Below are 20,432 nucleotides of genomic sequence, written 5' to 3'. Positions count from 1 at the left end.
TCCCTTTGAACAACTGAATACATTATTTATCAAAGGTATTGTGGTTAGAATGCTTTTTCTTCTGACATTTTTCCCTAAGAATATCATTAGGTTGCTGTTCTTTGCCCTGGCAAGCTGCCTGCTGAGCTCTCTCTGTGTCTCTGCAATTGAGCTCACTGTGGAGCAGCTCAATCTCAGCCTGGCTTCCTCATCCACCATGCCCATGTGCCTCCCCACAGCCTATCCCTGGGCGGGGGCTTGCTGAGGGTGGTGGAACATGTTGGGAGAGGAGCCTGAAGGAGGGGAAGAGCTGGCATGAAGTACAAATGCCCTCCCACACACTCTGTGGTGTGCAGGTGGAGGTCAGAGGCAGAAGGCCTGGCTGGAGAGTGAGACCCGGGGGCTGTGCGATGCTGAGGGATTCTGGTCTTGTGGAACATGGAGAGTATGTGGTTCAGGGTCACCACACTGGGTGTCCTGCCCTGGTGACAGGCTGTGGTGACCGTCGTGGGCTGTGCCAGCCCTGTCCAGCCCTGGGAAGGTGGCTGGAGCTGGGGGACTGTGCATCCCTCTGTGCTGCTCCAGGGCCCCTCAGCATGGTGCTAGTACAGGCCAGCACAGTGCTAAGATTTGAAAATGCTCTTTCTCGATGAAATGCAAACAGGTCTATTCACAAACTCCTGCAAGTAGGGATGTTTCTGAAGGGGTGACTTCCTGCTTTGTTCTAGATTTGGTTTCTAGAAAACCTGCACGGTTTCTAGATTTGGGCAGAGTGTTTTGTGAGGACTTTAATTTCTTACACTTTCATGTAACGAAAGGGTGTGGGATGAGGGTGAAATTTCACTGAGGGGCTCATTCGCCGGGCAGCGACTGAGGGAGGGCAGCGCCATCGCTGCCGGCAGTGCCCGGCCCTCGCTGCCGTTACGGCCATCGGCTCCCTCAGGGCTGAACCTGCTGGGAGCCGGCTGCGGTCCCGGGGAGCGGCTGGGCCCGGGACGAGAACGAGAGAAGAACGAGCATGTTCAATTGGAGCGAGTTTTAGTTTGTTTTCTCTCTCCCGGGAGTTTTCTCCCTCGGGCCACACCGCGTTTGGCCCGTGCCCGACGCTGCGCTCGCCCTGAGGTGGCCGGGCCGGCCTCGCCTCATCGCGGGGACACCGTCTCGGGCCGGGAGCGTGTTGTGGGCTCGGATACGCAAGTGCTTGCTTTCCCTGTGGTGGGGTTAAAAGATCAGGCTTGATTTTTGGCTGTTAGCCTGTGAATCCCAGTGGAGAACACTTCTCCCTTGCTCACTCGTGCTTCCCAGCGGGCGTGCGGCTGCTGTCCCTCTGCAGGGCCCGAGGAGAGGCCTCAGTCGGAAATGCTGCGGGAGACACAGATTGTACTCCAGCCTCTGGCTGTAGTGTGATGACACATAAATTACTCTTTCGCCCTTTAAAAATGTGTGGATATGTTTGACAGTTGAATTTTTCTCTTCAAACCTCTACTGCACTGAAATCTGCCTTGAAATGTGTTGATATTTGTGGTTTAAGTTTGATGAGTAAAATTTGTCTTAGGAGAATGGTGGAACGTTTTCATTGCAATGTGTGCTGTGTGATGTGCAATTTGTAAGATGTGAGGTCTTGATGTTCTTATTGGGGACATGGAAGGCAGTAGAACTGTGCTGTGGTCCTGCTTTAGCATGCCTGGCTCTTATTGCTCATAGAGAAAGGTGGAAGGTAAGTTGCAACAGAGGACTTGGAAAAAAACCAACTCCTGACTCTTGCAGTTTGGAGAAGACCAGGATGTCCCTGAGGTACTTTAAGCTAGTTTGGTAAGGATGTTTTAAGGAAAGTACTGTTTTTTTGATTTAGATATTTTTTCAGTCTGTAAAATGAAAACCAAACATTACATGTTACCAGGATTGTTCACTAAAGGCACCTCCTTCAGTTAAATTAATAACGAATATGTGTGGCAGAACCTGTGTGGCAACATTAAATTTCACCCAAGTTCACTATTTAATAAAGGGGGGATAAGGTGAGACTTTGGACAAAGACTTGGTTATGCTAAGGTGAGCTTGGGAATAAAAAACAAATGTTTTAGAAGGACATGTGAAACAATACCTGCATAATTAACTGTCCTAGAAACTGTGCTACACTTCAAAAGAACTGAGGCTTTTTTTGTGGAAATGTCTTGCTGCCAGTAAGCTCGGAAGATAGATCCTTTTGTGAAGTGTGGGATCAGCTGACTTGGGAGTAAAAAATTTGGCCTGTGTGGAATCAATGCCCTCACAGCTCTTTGTTTTACTTGACATTTTATGTCCACTGCCAAGCCAGTAGTGCAGCTTGACCTACCACCTAAACTGTAAAACCTCAAGAGTTGTGGCAGAACACGGGGTAAGAGAGGTTTTTTTTGCTAGTGTGGAGTCTTATTCTGCATGGGAATTCTAAAATGCGTTTGTTCTGCTGTAATTTCTGCATCTTACACAATAATAAATACATAATGCTTATATAAAATCCTTATGGGAAATACCGGTCATTCAGCAGGGGCAATTCAGTTAACAGATTTTGCTTTTTGTAGACAAGTTTCTTGTTTCTTTCAGATCATTCACATTTGGGAATGTTGTCTTTAGGTGGTGTGGTTGGTATATGCCTGATCAAGGCAGTACCTTACACATGCTTATCAAAAGAGTCTGAATATTGAAGGCCAGAGGGTTATAGGGTATGCTTGGTGTTAAAGCCTGATTTGTTTTTTTGTGGTCAGAGACAGTGACTGTTCTAATACTTTTTGTATGAGTGGGAACAGTTCTTGGTGAGAAAGAGTGAAACACGGAAATAATGAAATGGGAATTATATTTTTACATAGCTAGTAATCTCAGCCTGCTTGGGGCTGTTGCTGTGCTGCATTAGCAATGCAGTAGCCTGACCTATCACAGCAGGAGTGAGGGATGAGAGAGATCCAGGAACAAATACCATCCTCCAGCAGGTAATTTTTTCATCTCCAAGTAGCACTAAACTTTCACTGGGGTCTAGAAGGCCAGCTGATAATTTAAAGCATAAATATTTTAAAGTATCAAAACTGTGGGGGAGATGGTGAGAGGAAGAATATGGGAATGTGAGGCTTCAGGATACTGAACTTAAGGGAACAAACACAGAAGATAAGGACATTTCAGAAACCCTAAATGTCTTGTTTGACTTGATTTTAGAGAATGAAAAGATAAGAAAATGTACTCTCCAGAGGTGCTGCTTGATTGCTAGCCTTGCATGTTATGAAAATAGGACACTTTCAGACTGAGAAAAGGACAAGTTGACTTAAATTGTAATGCATCAGTGAAACTGGGTTATATTTATTTGAGAATTCTGAAAATAGTTATGTGTGAAGTGATGAAGCTGCTAAGAATAAAGTTTAGTTTATGGTTATACCCGACTGTTACACTTGGAACTGCAGGGAATACCTCAGTTTGGATTTTTTTGGTTTTGTTTTTCTTTGGGGGTGGGGGAGGGGGTTGGATTTTTTTTTTTTAATAGCTAAGTGAAGTCATTGGAATCGTAAGGTAGTGAATCTAAGGAAAAGGTAGCCAGTGTGTGGATGGCCTAGTTGACCATGGCATGCATGACTTCTGCAAAAAACCCAAACTCAGTAAACAGATCTTTGACCTCCCTTAAAATGTTTTTGTGGGTTTTCTCAGAAGATTGCCAGACACAATACATGGTGTGTATGAGTGGCAGTTCAATGAGTTCAGCTGTATACGGGAAAATGTAAGATACAGAATTGGTCTGCATTAATCCTGTGTCTGCATAGGGGGTAACTGAAGTTGAGCTGAAATTTTGGTACTTCTGCAGAAAAGAGTTGTGTAATATATAATTGAATTGATTGCTTTTATTTATTTTGGCTGTTTGTTATTTTTTAGCTAAAGATTGAAAAATACACTGAAGTCAAGGAGAAAATCTTGTGAATGCAATGTTTTAGCATTAAATAAGGGTACATAGCATCTCCTTTGATGCCCTGATTAAATAGCAGCTTTCAGTTTCAGTATAGGGGATGAGCTGAAGCTTTATGAAGTGAGAGGAATTTTGGTTCATTGTTGTGGCAGCAATGAAAGTATTGTCATAAAAAAAGATTTCTGTTTGGACCTTGCTGCCACTGAGTATCAGCACTGCTCTGGGTTGGAAAGAAGCTGAAGATACTGTTCTGTCAGTTAGCAAATGGGTAATAAGCTGAGAGCAACTCTGACCTGACAGACAATTTGCAACAGAAAGGCTACACAAATGTGTTAACAAACCTGATAGCATAAGATGTGGGGAGTGTTAGACTGTATCTGCTCCAGGAACAGATTTTCACAGGGGAAGACAACATGTCTTGCTTCTTGTCTTCTGTGTTCCTCTCACCCATAGTTCAAAGGACTGATTTCCTATTGCTTCTTGCATGTCAGCAGAAATCACAGGGTTTTGAATGAGAATGCATTTTATACATTTATGAAAATGAGATTTAGTGGAATAGAATGCAAGAGTTGAGTTGTAAAAATGAAGAGAAAAAACAAGAGAATTTTTACAAATGTGCATCTATCCTGTTTAAAGTGTTTCTCAGTGCTGGATGTCTGTGTACCTAACGGCCCTGAGCAGACTGGTATAAGTGAGCCTGATTTGATGATGGTGTAATTTTTCTGACACTCAGGAGTTAAAATGCCATAACATGTCACTATGCTTTAGGTAGACAAACTGGGCAATGTTTTTAAGGAACTAAAAGCACTCTTGGTCATTTAGGGAAGTGTCAGTCGTTACCAATGGAGGTGCTGTTTACACTGTGATAAGGTGTATTGGAATGCCTATCTTGGAGTTGGTTTCTTAATCACCGTTCATTTGGTGTGGTCACTTACAATGCTTTGTTTGCATATTTGTTTCTTCCCCTCAGACCTTAGTGCTCGTTTAAGGAGCTTTTCCTTTCCCAATCTCCTGCTGTGCTCTTTGTAACGAGGCCTTTGCGTTGTGTCCACAGTGAAGGGCAGCCAGAAGTGTGAGCTGAACTGCCGCGCCATCGGCTACCGCTTCTACGTGCGCCAGGCGGAGACCGTGATCGACGGCACCCCCTGCGAGCCCAACGGCACGGCCATCTGCGTGGCAGGGCAGTGCAAGGTAAGGCGCGCTGCCCCCGCTGCCCAAACCTGGGCACTGCTGCCTTAAACTTGCTTCTTTTTCTTAAATCTTATTTGTATTAAAGTAGATGTGAAAAACATTTGCTTTTGTTATTGCAGGTTGGGGGATTTCTTAATAACTTTTGTGTTTACTGAGAACAAACTAAGGAGTGCTGAAGGGATGGATTTAGGATTTTAGCCCCAATTAAGGTGTGTGCCAATGATCTTTTTCAACATATTTTACTTTCTGCAGAAGAGGTTCTTTGAAAGAACCAGAGCAAAAAGATTGAAAGCTTAAATAAGAAAGAAATACAATCTCTCTTTTATTCAGTTTTAGAGTGGAGATATTTTTCAGAGTCTGCAACAGAATGGTTTCTTTGGATTGCTTTATAGCTGCTTGTAGTCAAACTTTTCTGATTGGGCCATGTTTGCCTCAGGTCTTATTGGCTCTCCTTTTACTCAGCAGTGATGTTCTCTTAGAAAACAATTGAGTGGTTACATTTCATGGGTTCAGAAAGAGCTGCTGTGTTGACTTTTTGCCATCTGTTGTGTAGATTCCATTTGCAATGAATAAATACACTCTTTGCAAGATGGTAGCAATTTTAAACAAAATGTTACAGTGTTTAGAAAAAAATTGTAATCTTTCAAGTGAGGTTAGTGAAAGAAATCAATTCCTAGCGAGGGGCATTTGACGCTTGGCTGATGTTTCCTATATGTGTTGGCAAAAGCTGCAGAAGTGGCTCAGATGTGACTCATGAACTCAAATAGTGAAAGGTCAAGTTCAGTTTAAATAGTTGGTTTGCCAGGGGAATCACTGATGAATACAGCCTTGTCCTCTGCGTGTCCCAATTCCTCTTACTTGTGCACATCTGGACAATGCCATGGTTGTTTCTGTTCTGTGTTTCTTAGTGCAAGCAAAGCCACAGCTTTGAATTTCCTTTGGGCAGGATAGATCTGGGTGAAGTTGGTTGTGCTTTAAAGCTTTCCTTGATCTCAGTCTAATTCAGAAAGGGCCAGAAACTTGTTTTAACTGCATTTCTGATCCGTGACTCAGAAAACTGATAATTGAGTTGTGTCTTACAAACATATGGTCTCTATCACCCTCTGTTGGACATTTTTTTACATTACCAAAACAGTAATATCCCTGTGTTACAAACCATTATCTGTTTTGTTCCCAGGACCATTGGTTTTGGTTAGTATTTTCAGCTTACCTTAAGAGGAAAAAGAAGATGGAAAATGCTGAAATAATAAAGATTATTCAGAAGTATAGTAAAGAATATGATATATGAGATGAAATAGTCCTTAAAGAAACTTGAAGTGAAAAAGCCCAACACATTAGAGCATTTCATTATAAGAACATATATTGTCTGTCTGTGACACTGTCATAACTGACACATATACTAACCCAAGTGCTACAAAAACTCACTTTTCATTGAAATGATTATCTATTTCCTGAATCCTAATGAAATGAAAACTTCTTAAATTAATGAAATACTTTTAAAATAAGACAAGGCAGGAAGAATGGGGTGATATTCTACCTATGCAGAAGAAAGAAGTAGAACAATGATATTGAAAATCAGCTGCATTATTTCTCTGTAAGTTTGGTTTTCTGCACATTTGAATAATATTATTACTGATGGATTTTTTTAGAGTGAACAAATGTTTTCCTTGACAGTCCCATTGAGTTCCACTTGTGGTTTTTTATAGTTTTTATTTGGTGCTACAGCTGATTATTCCTAATACACAGGCTTGGAATATGTTTCAGTATTATTGAGTAGATGTTGTTTTTGTAAATGTATTTGCTACTCCTCTTCTAACCCTACATTTTGACAGTGCTATTAAATTAAAGAGTGACTGCCAATGGGACTTCCTTCAATTTGCTATTTAGTCAGAATTGCCTGTTTTCTTCCTTCAAGATTTTTTCCTTCTTTTGTGTGAATTGTGTGTATCCTTACATTTCTTCTGGAGACAGTGGGTTGGTCCTACTCAGTAACTTTTAATCTTAGAAGAAAAATGCAGAGAGAATACTGAGGAGACTTTAATAAACAAGCTATGAGAAAAGAATGTTCTTAATAATTCTGACCTTGCCCATAGATTGAGCAAGTGCCTCTAGGGCAGAATGTAGCACGTGTTGTTGCATGTGTCTGGGACACTCCCACTCGGAGAAGCCGCCCCAGTACCTGGGCAGGTGTGAGCACCGACTCGAGGTGGTTTTGGAGACAGAAACGTCACCTGGGAGCTGTGAAAAAAATCGCTTTGGCAGAGCTGTTAGTTACCACGCGAGGGCGCGCTTTACAAAGGATCATTCAGCATTCCAACCAAAATTCTGTTTGGCTGGGAACTGCAGATCCCTCTCAAAGGTGCATGAAACAATTCTTTTCTGTCTCCTGATATTTATATTATATTTTCTCTTGCAATGTAGTTTGTTTTTGTCTTCCAGCTAACTGTTGACGTTAATAGAAAAATATCTGCACGGTTTTAAGACGAACTGTGTAAGTTAAGTTACACACTGTAATTTAAGTAGCAAAATGATTGGTAATAGAGATTTTACTTGCCTAAAACAAAAAGAATGCATCAGCTATTGGAAACCTTGCAAACTTTCTAGAGAGGTAACTTGTGTCAGCTCTAGGAAGCATAGCCAACCATGCTGAATCTCCATCAGAAAAGCAGGATGAGGCAAGGAGCTCCTATTTGGAACTGTGCTGGTGTGTGCTAATGTCCAGGTAAGAGAACTATAGATGACATTATTGTTTTAAGTTTGCCTTTGAACTGGTGTGAAATCTGGTGGTAGGTGGTTGTGAGTAGCAAATATTCAAGTTCAGACAAAATGACTAAGCACTGGATCTGCATATTTGTTCTTTTCCTATTGTCCAGCAGTCTCTTGTTCTGGAAAAGACCTCACAATCTAAAGGATGGAGCTCCTCATTCTTCCATGGAGCTGCTGTCTGAATCTGTAGTTCTGCTATAAATGACCCAGGAAAACAGACCTTATCAGGATCAGATGTTATTTACAATGGCATTTAACATTTGAAAAAAAACCACCAAACCAACCAAAAACCCAAAGCAACCAAAATGGTATTACAAAATATCTTCCTTCTAAAAGGTTTTTAGCTGCTTTTATGTGTGCTACATACATAGCACATTGCTTGGAAAATGTTTGCTTTGCTTTGAAGCAAAGTAGGTGCTGAAGTGCAGCATAGAATGGCCAATGCAGATTCTGGTTCCCTCTGTGCTCCCCACTCTGCTCTCCTGTCTGATGTGGTCAGGAATGTCTAACCTGCCTATCAGAAGCTGCTTGAGATACAGCAAAGTAATAGTGTGTTGTGTACCTTTATTTTGTTCTTATTTATGCAATTTTAAAAATAATTTTTTCAGATGTGGTTTGTGTTTATAAAAAGGTAGAATATAATCCTTATCTGCAGTATGCCTTTGTCTTCATAGATTGGCTGACAGTAGAAAATACATCCCAGCTTAATTGTATCACTAGAGAAGTTGTTCTGAAAGCAAATGCTGTTATCTCTAATGATTAATTGACACAATTAGGGAATTTTATTATCCTTGAGTTATGTTTCTCTTTGAACTAATTTGAAATTGATATTAAAAATGATAAATCCAAAGTAAATCTGAAAAAAATCTGAAGTTTTCAAGAATGCTGGGTATAGCAGTGGAGTAGGAAAAAAGTACTGCATGTTGTTGGGCCTTGATTTTTTCTGATTAAACAGTTTGATGTATATTAGATTGAAAGTGAAGTCAGGTGTTGATGAATAATTAATTATTCCCTAGGTTGGAATAATTAAATGATCACTCCAGCTTAGTTTTAAAGAAACAAGATGAAGTCCTGTGGGATAGTGTATAAAAGGAGGCTGGGAGTGTTCATGAAGACACATGCAGTGACACACCAGTCCCTTCACGTGGTTGTTCATAAAAAACACTGAACTCATGATGACTGGTTTTTTTCCCCTGAAATACTGGCTTTCTGTGATGGAGAAATTAAATGCAGACAAGAAAAAAGGAGTTTGGATAAAAACAGAAAATAAATGTGATCTTAACTATTCCTTTTTCTCAGTCTCTTGCCAAATATTCATGGATGCACTCGAACAAACCCAGCTATGGTAGCCCATAGGAAGATAGATTGCAGCACTACCCTGCATTCACAAATGGGGAAACCAACGAGGAGCTGTGTACTCTGTGTCATGGTGGAGGTGAAGGGTTTGATGTCATGTCTCTTATGCAGAAATTACTAAGATGTAGTTTATGCCTTTTAGGTAATCAGTAGAACCAAACCTGTTTTGTGTTAGATTACAGCAGTTTAAAGAAAAAAAACAACAAGAAATTTCAACCAGTTGAAATACATTTGATTTCAATGAAAGTTTGGGAAAGCAGTTGTAAAAAGTCATGTAGCTAGTACAGGACCCCTCTTCTGAGGTTAAATAGCAGAAGGAAACAAAGTAATTTAGATTTTATTGTAAAGAAACAAAGAGGGGTGCAGCAGAAGTAACGTTCTGCAGCTCACATTGAAGGGATCTGTTAAACACCTGGACGAGCCAGCAGTGGGGAGAAGGCTGTTAAGGAGGGATTGGCTGCATAAATATTCATTCTTGTTCTCCTATTTAGAAGAGGGCTGAAAACTTCACAATTACTCCTGCAGTATAAATGATACCTTTTGCTGTTAAATGGCTGAATTATGTTTCTCGTCCTGGAAATGTTCAAGCCATTTGACTTTCAGCATCTCATTGTGGTGGTTAGCTTGGGACTCCCAAAAAGGGCTTTTAGATTCCTCTCTGCAGAATGCTTAAAAAGATCCTTGGTCAGCTGCCTGACAGTAGAGATTGTCAGCAGACCCCCTCAGACAGGTGTTGACATTGGAGCATCTGAATTTGGCTCACTGACCCTGTGTTCTGTGCCAGCAGAGGCTCTGAATGGGCAGCATCAGCTTTGTACCATTGTCCCAGAAAAATTCTGGGAAGGGGAACTCACTCACTGTGGGGAGTGGTTGTTACATTGTGCACAAAAATAAAAATGAAGAAGCTGTTCTTGAATTTATTGTTGTCTGCTAATGTTCATACGAGAAGACTGTCACTGTAAACAGTCACAAATTATTTTATCATCATAAACATAAGAGCAAGGAGAATAAAAAAGAATTGTACAGCATTAGTGCAAGCTTGTATATCACATATTTAATGAGCATTCTTCTTTGGTTGTGTACTGCTGTTCTCTCTGCTTGCTTGCATGGTGTCAGTTACTAGAATTTAACCTGCAGTAGAGTTGGAATGTGCAGTAAAACTTTAATTTACTATACATTAAAGAAAAGACATATGTATGGTAGAGACAGCTTATTAGCAGATTGATGTGTTCTCATGGCAGGTGGGATCATGAAGTAGAAGAGGGGCTATTTATGAACAGTTGTGAGGAAAAATAAAGGCTTTCATGTGGGAGGATTTATGAGGTGAGTGCTAAAACAATAATTGAAACAATAAATGGAATTAGTATTCATTTTAATTTGATTTGTTTTGGTACTTTCTCTGTCACTTTCAATCCATGCTGCCTCCTGTGATATCTGTGGTCTGGAGAGCAGGTTTTTTTTCTTTCTTTGCAGTTGTACTCCCTTGTGCTAGCAGTGGTAGCTGTGTTGACTAGTGATATTTCAGGCCTCATCTAAAAGTCAGTCCTTAGAAATACAGTATGGAAGTATATTTAAGTGTATTTACAGCTTTTACAGCTAAAGGTTTTTTCATCTTTCTTTTTTTTTTTGCGATACTCTTATACGTGATGACAGGTGAGTATTGGTAGTCTTTTAATTATTGCTAAAACAGGTAAATCACTGATTAAATGAAAAATTTATTACAATTCAGTAATTTCAGGAACGTCAGAATTTAGGCACTAGGGCTTTGACTTTGTTAATTCTAATAAACTACCAGATGCCAGTAACCCAGAAGTCTTAGTGAAAACAGAGGAATTTTTAGAAAGCGAGGACAGTGCAGCAAAATGTTGTCTGATCTAAGCTGATGTTTACGAAGGAGCCAAAGAGTAAGTTAATGCTTAATTTTGTTTTGATGACTTCTAGGAGCAAATTGAAAATGCTAATAACTGTAACAGAATATTCCAAAATACCTATTATTTAGTCAGGAAACTGAAACAGCAATCTTGGAAATCTACAGGAAATTAAGTATTTAGGCTTTGTTTTCATTTAACTACATTATAATATTACTTTAGAGCCTGGAAAGGGTCCAGTATGTTTTTAGGCACTTCTTTTAAAACAATGATTACAATTCTGGTAGACTGGGATAGGCAAACTTGTCACACGAATAAATAAATCCCTGGGAAGAAGGTCCACAGAGGCTGTAGTTGTGCGTAGTATCCATTCTTCTTTTTATGCAGCACTTGCACACACAGATATTGATGACCCAGAGCAAATAGTTGAGGAGCTGCTCTGTTTTGAAATGTGCTGGAAGTATTGACTCGCTGTGTTAGACCCAAACTGTGAAAGCTGTAGCTCTTGGGATAGGCAGGTGCCACTGTGTGACTGTCTCATGGAGAGACCGAGCCCTGGGCTGGCTGAGTGGCTGCTGCTTGCTCCAGAGAGCTGCTGTGCATGCAGATCCCTATTCCAGCCAACTGTGGGACCTTGGATATTTCGTTTACCTCTGGTTGTTGTTAGTCTAACTTGTGCAAGGGAACTGAGTGTCTGCTGAGTGTGCAAACTGCACCCAGAGCCTTCTTTTTGGATGCTGTAGCCCTGTTAAGAACCAGTTTTTTTAACCAAGGTGAAGCCCAGTAGTTTTGGGACTTCCCTCCCTCTCTTGGGTGTCTTGCTGGCAACTGGTTCTCATCTCTTCCATGTGATACATCTTTGTCCCAAATGTGTTTTTAACGTCCAGATTCTCCACCTTAAGATGAGAATTATGTAGCAAATCTTTGTTTCATAGGATTAATGTGATTTGTGTGTCCTAATGCTAGTGAAAAGTACTTAAGGCCAAATTAACAGCAGTGTTGTGTTTCTGTAACAAGCTGGATTTGTGTAATTTATGTATATTTTGACCATACTTGTCTGCAGGAAGTTGTGCTTTGCCTTTCAGCTAAACAAAGGTGGGAGAATATTCTCAGGGAAAACAAGAATCTGAGTCTTAACCCTTTGCTGAGACCAGAGTTTGAATTTTTGTGCAGCAGCTCGTTTACAATTTAGATACAATTTAGTTTCACTTCAGTTTAAATTTCACAATGCTTAAACTTTCACATTAGGGTTTTGAGCTTTTTACAAAAGTTCAGGAAAAAATAAATCCTGGATGCCATCTACTACCCCCTCAGTCTGTGAAATTTAATAAGATTAGAGATTGAAAAATGGTGTACAGCTAGATCAAAATGAGCTTGTTCAAACTTGGTGAAATTGAGTTTTTAACAGAACCTGAAATTGAAAATGTGGCCAAGGTTAAAGTTGCTGTGTCCAGAGTCAAGCAATCCTAGTAGTTCACTGGCAGTGTTTTAGTGTAGTTTGCCTTGTGTGTAATTTTTACAAATCCTGTGAAGAGGAAATCAGAAACATACATATATATATGTATTTCATAACAGGGAAAGATAAGTTTGAAAGAAAAATGTGTTTTCTTCTATAAAATACAAAATGTTTTTACAGGTATTGCCTTTTTTCTTTCCATAGTAGAACTGTGCCTATAATTGTAGTAAATGCTCTGTTGACCTTGCAGAAATCAGAAATGTCAGACTTGTTAGTTACTGATATTGCACTGTTGATGATGCTATTTATATGTAGTCTGGCTTATTCTTATCAAGGTCATGAACACACAAAGAACTGTAGTGTCAGAGGTGGCAACATGCAGATCAGTTTGGTTCCTGTGTAAATATGAAAAACATCTGCAGAATTCTAGTGAGCAACTTCAGAAACTAGTTGTGAGAAAAAGCAGTCCTCTAGTTCCAAACGTTTCTGTGACAGAGGCCCTTCCCTTCCCTTCCCTTCCCTTCCCTTCCCTTCCCTTCCCTTCCCTTCCCTTCCCTTCCCTTCCCTTCCCTTCCCTTCCCTTCCCTTCCCTTCCCTTCCCTTCCCTTCCCTTCCCTTCCCTTCCCTTCCCTTCCCTTCCCTTCCCTTCCCTTCCCTTCCCTTCCCTTCCCTTCCCTTCCCTTCCCTTCCCTTCCCTTCCCTTCCCTTCCCTTCCCTTCCCTTCCCTTCCCTTCCCTTCCCTTCCCTTCCCTTCCCTTCCCTTCCCTTCCCTTCCCTTCCCTTCCCTTCCCTTCCCTTCCCTTCCCTTCCCTTCCCTTCCCTTCCCTTCCCTTCCCTTCCCTTCCCTTCCCTTCCCTTCCCTTCCCTTCCCTTCCCTTCCCCTGTTAATTCCCTGTACCCCAAGCCTTTGCACATGAGTGTAATGTGTTTCTGGAGATGTTTCAAGTGTGCCTTGGTGGTGTCTTACACAATGCAAAGTGGAAGAATTGCTTAGCAGAACATTTTTGAAGGGGACTAAGTTCCTGCAGTGATGTTAAATGCATGTTCTTGCAAAGGAGATGCTTCTTCTTCAACATCATCTTGACATAAGATTCCAATAAATGAATGTAGTCTTGTTTTCCTAGAAGGCTGTTTCCCACCCTATCTGTATGACTGATTTGTACCCTTTAGCACACATGGTTTGACCCAGTTACGTAGAGTGGGAAGTGCAATGAAAAGAAGAATTGGAATTCTTTAGTTGTAACTTACTTGGTGATTTTGTGGATGATATTCAGAGCAGAACCAAATCTGGACAGCTCTGTCATGGATTTGCAGTCACACAGGTAAGAAAGAGCATTCTGTGGAGGAGATAATGGGGGACTTTGGAGTCTTATACAGCTTGGGTAGAATGAGAAGGAAGTGTTGGTTTCACACACCTGTGCAGTATGTGCAGTACAGCAAATATCTTGAAGAAAACATGGTTTTAAATCAACTGCTGTTTGCTCAGGTTAGAATGTGCTTAGGGGCTGGATGTGACACTACATTATTGCAGATTCCCAGAAAACAGTAACCACCTGTGACTATGAAGCTTGTTCATGTCAAGTAGGAAATAATGCAGCCTGGAATTGCTGCAGCTAGAGACTCAAGTTAATAGGTTTGCATTCCATTTGCTGTGGGTGAAGGGTTTTACAATTACTGTAGTTCTGTTCCTCATTTCAGTAGCTAGCTGTAGCTCGAATATTGATTTCACTCATACAAAAAAATTAAGTTTTCTAGAATAGCTCTTAATTTTTCCATGAGCTTTCATGATCCAAAACAGTGTGAACAAGAGGACACTGTTCCCTTGAGGAATGGAGGTAGCTGCTAGGGGAAAATTGAGTAAACATACTTATTAGAAGAGAAGCCAGGCCTGCATCTCAACAAATTCTGCAGCAAATTGATCCATTTTTAGCAATCTCATTGCTACTGAAAGCTATTTTAGGCTAAAGTTAATTAGTTCCATTAACTGTTGTGCTGGAGCTTGAGATAGTGACCTTAGGAAGAACAGCAGAAATATATCTTGGACCTCTGATTTCTTCATCTGGTCCATTGGGATTCAGGACACCTTTTCTGTTGTTGCTGAGGAAATTGTCACTTCAATGAGAATACTCTGGGCAACACATAGATAATACTGGAAAAGTATCTTGTTTTGATTGGTTTCTTTACTTTTTTTTTCTTTTTCTTTTTGGGATGCATTTAATGGTGAATTGTTTCCTTTCTGGTATGTTCTTTGGAGCAGGCAAATTTTTATAGTGATGGATGTCTCTCTGCTGAAGAGAACATTATTTTAGGAGGAAACATTGAGTTTCTTGGAGCTACCAGTAATTCTGTAAAAACTAATCAATTTTATTTGTGCCTTGAAATTCAGTGCAATAAACAGGCATTAATTTTTTCTGAGCATTACTAGCTAGTATGTATTACATGACTTCGAAAAGGATGTGATTCAGTTTATGTTTCTGGGTGTGCCTCACCTTCCCCTTTCTTCTGGTGCCATTTGATTTCAGTGATTCTACATTGCTTAGATATATTTCTGTATTTTACAGACTACATTAAGGTATTTTGATCAGCACTTGAATCTTCTTGAAGTAAAAGTTCTTCATCTTTGTCTTACTGAATATTTTTCTTCAGGGGGTTCAAGCCAGATGTACCATGCACACAGAGGTAGTGCTTTATGAGAAGTAGAAATGTGGGTTTGGGTTTCCATAATTTTCAGTACTTAAAATGCAAAGACTGAGGTCTGAATTTACCTCAGCCATTGCAGAAAATCTCTTTGGGGTTTGTGTTGATAGACCAATCTCATTTTGTTACACTTGTGTACGTGACCAAAGCTGAAGAAGAACTTGGCCAAACTTTCCCACATTTTTAAAAATAGAAGTCCTCACATTCATGCAGTTATTTCATGATTTAAAATTCTCATAAACAATGCATGTAAAAAAAGTTTTATTTAGTAAAATAATAGAAAGTCTAAATGTGAAATATCAAGAGGTATGAAAGAATAGGCATTCACTTAAGCTTATTTAAATGAAATGTGAACACAGGCAAATTGGTCCCTAAATTTGGGGTCTTAATATCAAAATATTAATTTCAACGTCTGCTGAGAGAGAGGAAACAACTGTTCAGATTTATTCAGGTGGCCTTGCCCAAGCATTGAGTATTACAGGGAGGTGTCATCTCGTTGTTGTGCTGAATGGAGGAAGTACCTAAGCACTGAAACTGGGTGAGTGCCTGAATAACTGACTTTTAGACCCTTAAGTTGGTATGGTGACCTGCATGGAAGCATCCTAAAATATCTGTATTCTGCAAGACTAGAAAATAGTCATAATTGTGTATATATATATCTCCTACCATCGCAAGGCTTCATTTTAAAGGGATTGTTGCAGTTTATGCTCACATTTCAAGAAATGGAGCATGACTGAAAAGTCTTTGACCTGTGGAAATCCTACCTGCACGAGGATATTGTTTTACAGCCTATAGAATTTTATTAAAACAAATAAATTTTATTACTGCAAGACTTGTTTGTTTAGAGTTGGCTGCATGTGGCAGATGCAGTTTATCTTACGTGCCTGAAGTTTGTTAAGTCCCTTTGCCAACACAAAGTCGCAGTGTGATGGACGTGACTTCTGAACTCTGGAATGTTTGCAGGGGGCTCCTACACTGCTCCAGGGTCATTCACCTCTGTTATGGACACTAATGAATTTGTACAGCTACTGAGGCTAGGCTGGAGCTTGGAATTGCCTTTATAGGTTTGTTTTCCCCATCTGGTGCATTTATAAAGCTTAAATTTCTATTTTCTAGGAGAGTAAGACTTAAAAAAAAAGTTACTGTTTTGCAAGTAGTACTTGTACATTGTGATATACATATATCATGGATGCTTTACTGCTACTGTTTGTGCTGCTGGAGACCAGATAGGGGATAGAACCAATTAAACCAGTCCAAAAGGAGATCATAAACAGCAGTGTTAACTAACTGCATCTTGCTGGACTGTAAAACACTTGACTTCTTGTGCAGGGCTTTTTAAAATGTGTGCTTCCAATTGCTGTTGCCTAACCTTTCAATTGTACCAGATACCTAAAGCACTGGAAATTGCTTTGCTTTTCAGGAGGCATTACAGCAAACTATGATGTATTTTCTGTGAAACTAATGTAATAGGAGTTTAAAGTCTTGTGTTTTTGTAGTTATATTAGTGAAAACAGTACTTAGGAGAAGCTTCAGGGTTATTTTGCACTATGAGTCATTGTTAAAAAATGGGTTCATCTTATTTGTTTTCTCCTGCAAGGCAGCTTTGCTGAGTAAAGTATAACTGAAACTTGATCCCTCAGAAAATGTGTTCAGTCTAGTTGTTCTTCTAATGTTAAACTTTATGGTAACCATTTTATAAAACTACATAAAAATCTTATCTAAAAATCAGTTTTTTGGCCATTTGAACTATCATGTCTGAGTGCCATTCTGAGAGAGAAATAATTATCCTGGTTTTATGCAATAGAAAGCTTTTGGGTTTTTTGGTTTTTTTTTGTCAGAACCTTATTATCTTTATCTACCCTGATTATTAGGAAGGATGAGGAGGACTTATCAGTCTTGGAAAAATCTCACTTCTCATTTGTGTTTAAATAATCTTAATAATCTGAATGAAACCATTGCCACTTCATGTTCTAGAGGCTTACAGCTGCCTTTGCTCTCTTTTGAACATCTGTCATGCAAAGGGGAGGAAGTTGGAAGTCCTCATTTTCACCATTTGCCTTGTGTTCCAGCCCTCAAGTTTTTCTGTGTCTAACATGCTGTAGAAGTTTAAGCTGCAGGACTGGATTCTTGATTACAGCAGTGCACCTTGTTGAAATTATATTCCAAATTTAGACTTTGTATACATTGTTCTAAAACTATTTAATATGAAGTTCAACCCAATAACAAGTGGGGGAGGTGTCAGTGCTTAGCAGCATTGGAGAATTGTATTCCTTAGTAACTAGAAAAATGAGAAACAGCATAAACACACAAAATGCTTACAGTTTTCTTTTACTTATGATTTCTAACAACTTTATTGAATGAATATTCCTAAAAGTGCTCAATTTAGGTTTGAAAATATCTTGGTGGAATTCAATAACTGGATTGCGAGCTAAAATTAACTCTGATTGTTGGGACTTTCTGTAAGGATGGTTAAATTATTTGTTATGTTGTGCATATTTCCTAGAAAGCTGCTGTGCCTTCTTACAGCTCTGCTGAACATTTGTTCTCCATCCTGTTTTTTTCCTTTTTTAAGGGCTTGGGACCAGGCCAAAGAGCACAATTATGCTTACATGGACCTTGATTTTTAAATGCATGCCTAACTAAGCAAGTAAGCAGTCCCATTAAAGTCAATGGGATTAGGTGCATACTTGCAGTTAGGTGCAGGCTTATGTGCTTTGATGAATTGAAGCTTTACTGACTGACTGAGTCTTGTAACACTAGAAAGCATTTCCAAGCCAGATATACTAATGAAAATGCTTTACTAATGTATCTCACATGGATACAATCAGAAACACATATTTAATAGGGGAAAAAGTTACAGTAGATGAAAAAATAGTTAATGACACAGGAATAGTGCCCACTGCTGTTGCACTGAAGTAGGAAGTACAGCATGTGACACATTTTTTTGTTTATTTCAATGGGAAATAATTGCAGCCAGCCTAACACAGAGAGCTGTGGTGGCAGTAGTTTATCAAGTCTTGAACAGCATCATTCCAAAATCTGGCAATTACTCACATGGGGCTTTTGGCTCTGTATTTTTACTGGCTTTCTGCAAACTAGCAATTTCCTTGAGTGATCTTACTTCTGAATGTAACATTTTCTCTGGCTTTTTAGTGCTTCCCAAGCAGAAATCTGTATTTGGGTAAACAAAGCAATGCTGTGACTGTTTTCCAGCAAAAAGAGAATTCATATAAACTATAAAGGAAATCTGTTTCTGAACTGGAGCCTTTGAGAGAGATCTCACAGGTGTGTAGTGATCAGCATATCCTGTGAGTGAGATGATGTCATCAGTGTGTTCATTTGCAGTCCAACCCAGCCTTTGTACCTTTTCTGCCCCAAAGCCTTGCACGCCAGTCAGCCCTCAGCCTTCCCAGCTGTGGGAGCTCACCTTTGTCTGCTGCCTTTGAAAGTGTCTCATGATTGCTCTGGCTGTGTGTGTGGCAGGGAAGCCCTGACTCTGCCTGGGAGGGGAAGGCCAAAAGCCATGGCAGGACAAGGAAAGCTGCTTTGTTCCTGCAGCTCCTGGCTGTCTGCTGCTCTCTAGGAATACAGCAGGAGCACTGGCAGGGCCACAAGGAGGCTCTGGGCAGGTGAGGAAGGAACACAGGTTGCTCAAATAACTCCCCAGACAGGGATAGAAGAGCTGTTTCCATACTCAAATTTTCTCTGTTGCCATGGCATGATAAAAATAAATATTGTTCAGATCTTAACTCATATGAGCATTTTAAATCATCGGTTTGTGCTTGTGCACATACTGTGAAACCAGATGATCTTTTCTTAATCTTTGAAAACTTGGTTTTTCTGGAGACCCTTTCCCCCTCTAACAAGGCCTTAAGTAACTGCACAAGTTTACAAGCCAAATCAAGGAACTTTGCAAAGCCCTAGAAGGTCTTTACTGGTCTCATGAGGGCAGTGGGCTCTGGTTTGAGAACATCTGCTGTACACAGTATCAGGTATTATGTAACTGAATGCTTTTCAGATGCCAAACTGTCAAGTTTTTTATTCCTGCTGTAACATAAAGTTGTAACTAACAAATAACAAGCCAAAATTGACTGAATGTTTTGATACTGTTTAATTCTCTTTGCTGCTGTTTCTGACTGAATTTTTCCTTTAGGAAATAAATATTCCTTTAGGGAATAACTAGGTTGGTGCTAAGGCTTGTGAGAACAAAGATGTGTGCTGAAATCACAAGGTTTCTCTTTTTCATATGTGTTTGACTTGGGGACTTGGGAAGTTCAGGGAAATGCATAAATTTAAGTTTTGGGATTTAACAGTGGAACACATTAATTCTGGGTACAGCAAAAAATAAATCCTGTTTTACAAATTCTTAGATTGTGCTTCTATGTATTTGTGGAGTGTTAGAGGTGTAAGTAAAAAAACATAGGTAGATTTTTAATCTCTTCACATACTCCCAATGGAATACTGCTAGAGATTAATCTAAACCAGTGAATTTTGCAAATGTACCTGCAAAAGCTGCATCAGGTTTCAGTGTTCTGCTAGACCCAGTTGTTTTTTTTCTAGGTACTTTGTGTCATGTACTTGTGCTGCAAAACAAGTAGAGCAGATAAAATTACGTCTGTAGGGGTTTTTTTACTTGTCTGAGGCTAGAATGTGTAAACCACTCTTTTTCATTTTAAGCCTCTCTTTCCTTGGAGCTTTTTTTTAATTGCTATTTTGGGTTGTATTTCTGATAATATTTTTAGCACAATATAATTTATCTTGATTGTTTTGGCCCAGTAGCTGAGTAATTTGATGTCAGCATAGCTATTTGGTCTTTATAAATGTCTTCTGTCCTAATGTTCTGACTTCTGAGCTTTTCAGTAAATCAGATTTAATAACTGCAGCCTTTTCTCTTGGACTGGCATATTTAAGATTCATGCTGCATTATTCCTAATGCTTTTGATGAAAACCCAGGAAGCCTGTGATCAGTCTGTTTGTTGAAATGAGCCTGGGTTCAGAAGCACTGTTGGGTCTTTTGCCTGTTGGTCATTGCTGGTGTGGTGGAACCCACAGGATGACACGCCTGGCTGCAATGACATTTTCTAAAAACATTTGGAGGTGCAAAAAGTGGGAGAACTGACAGTACTGTAAGAGTGGTAAACTTCAAAATAACCTTCTGCTCTAAAACCTTCAGAACTTAATGGATGGTATGAAAGCCAGC

The 20,432-nt window shown here is 39.8% G+C and overlaps 1 protein-coding gene across 3 annotated transcripts in view; it reads left to right on the top strand.

The window, feature by feature from the left end:
• The window catches only part of THSD4 (thrombospondin type 1 domain containing 4), a 236,275-nt gene that overhangs the window by 102,989 nt on the left and 112,854 nt on the right, over positions 1-20,432 (top strand). For all 3 annotated transcript variants that reach the window (XM_074549455.1, XM_074549454.1, XM_074549456.1), the window contains exon 7: positions 4,953-5,089. In XM_074549455.1, coding sequence (XP_074405556.1) covers positions 4,953-5,089 — 137 coding nt within the window. The remainder of the gene's footprint in view (positions 1-4,952; positions 5,090-20,432) is intronic.

The sequence above is a fragment of the Zonotrichia albicollis genome, chromosome 11 (genome assembly GCF_047830755.1).
Source record: "Zonotrichia albicollis isolate bZonAlb1 chromosome 11, bZonAlb1.hap1, whole genome shotgun sequence".
In the NCBI taxonomy this organism is placed as follows: domain Eukaryota; kingdom Metazoa; phylum Chordata; class Aves; order Passeriformes; family Passerellidae; genus Zonotrichia; species Zonotrichia albicollis.
This window is presented reverse-complemented; position numbering and strand designations above follow the sequence as displayed.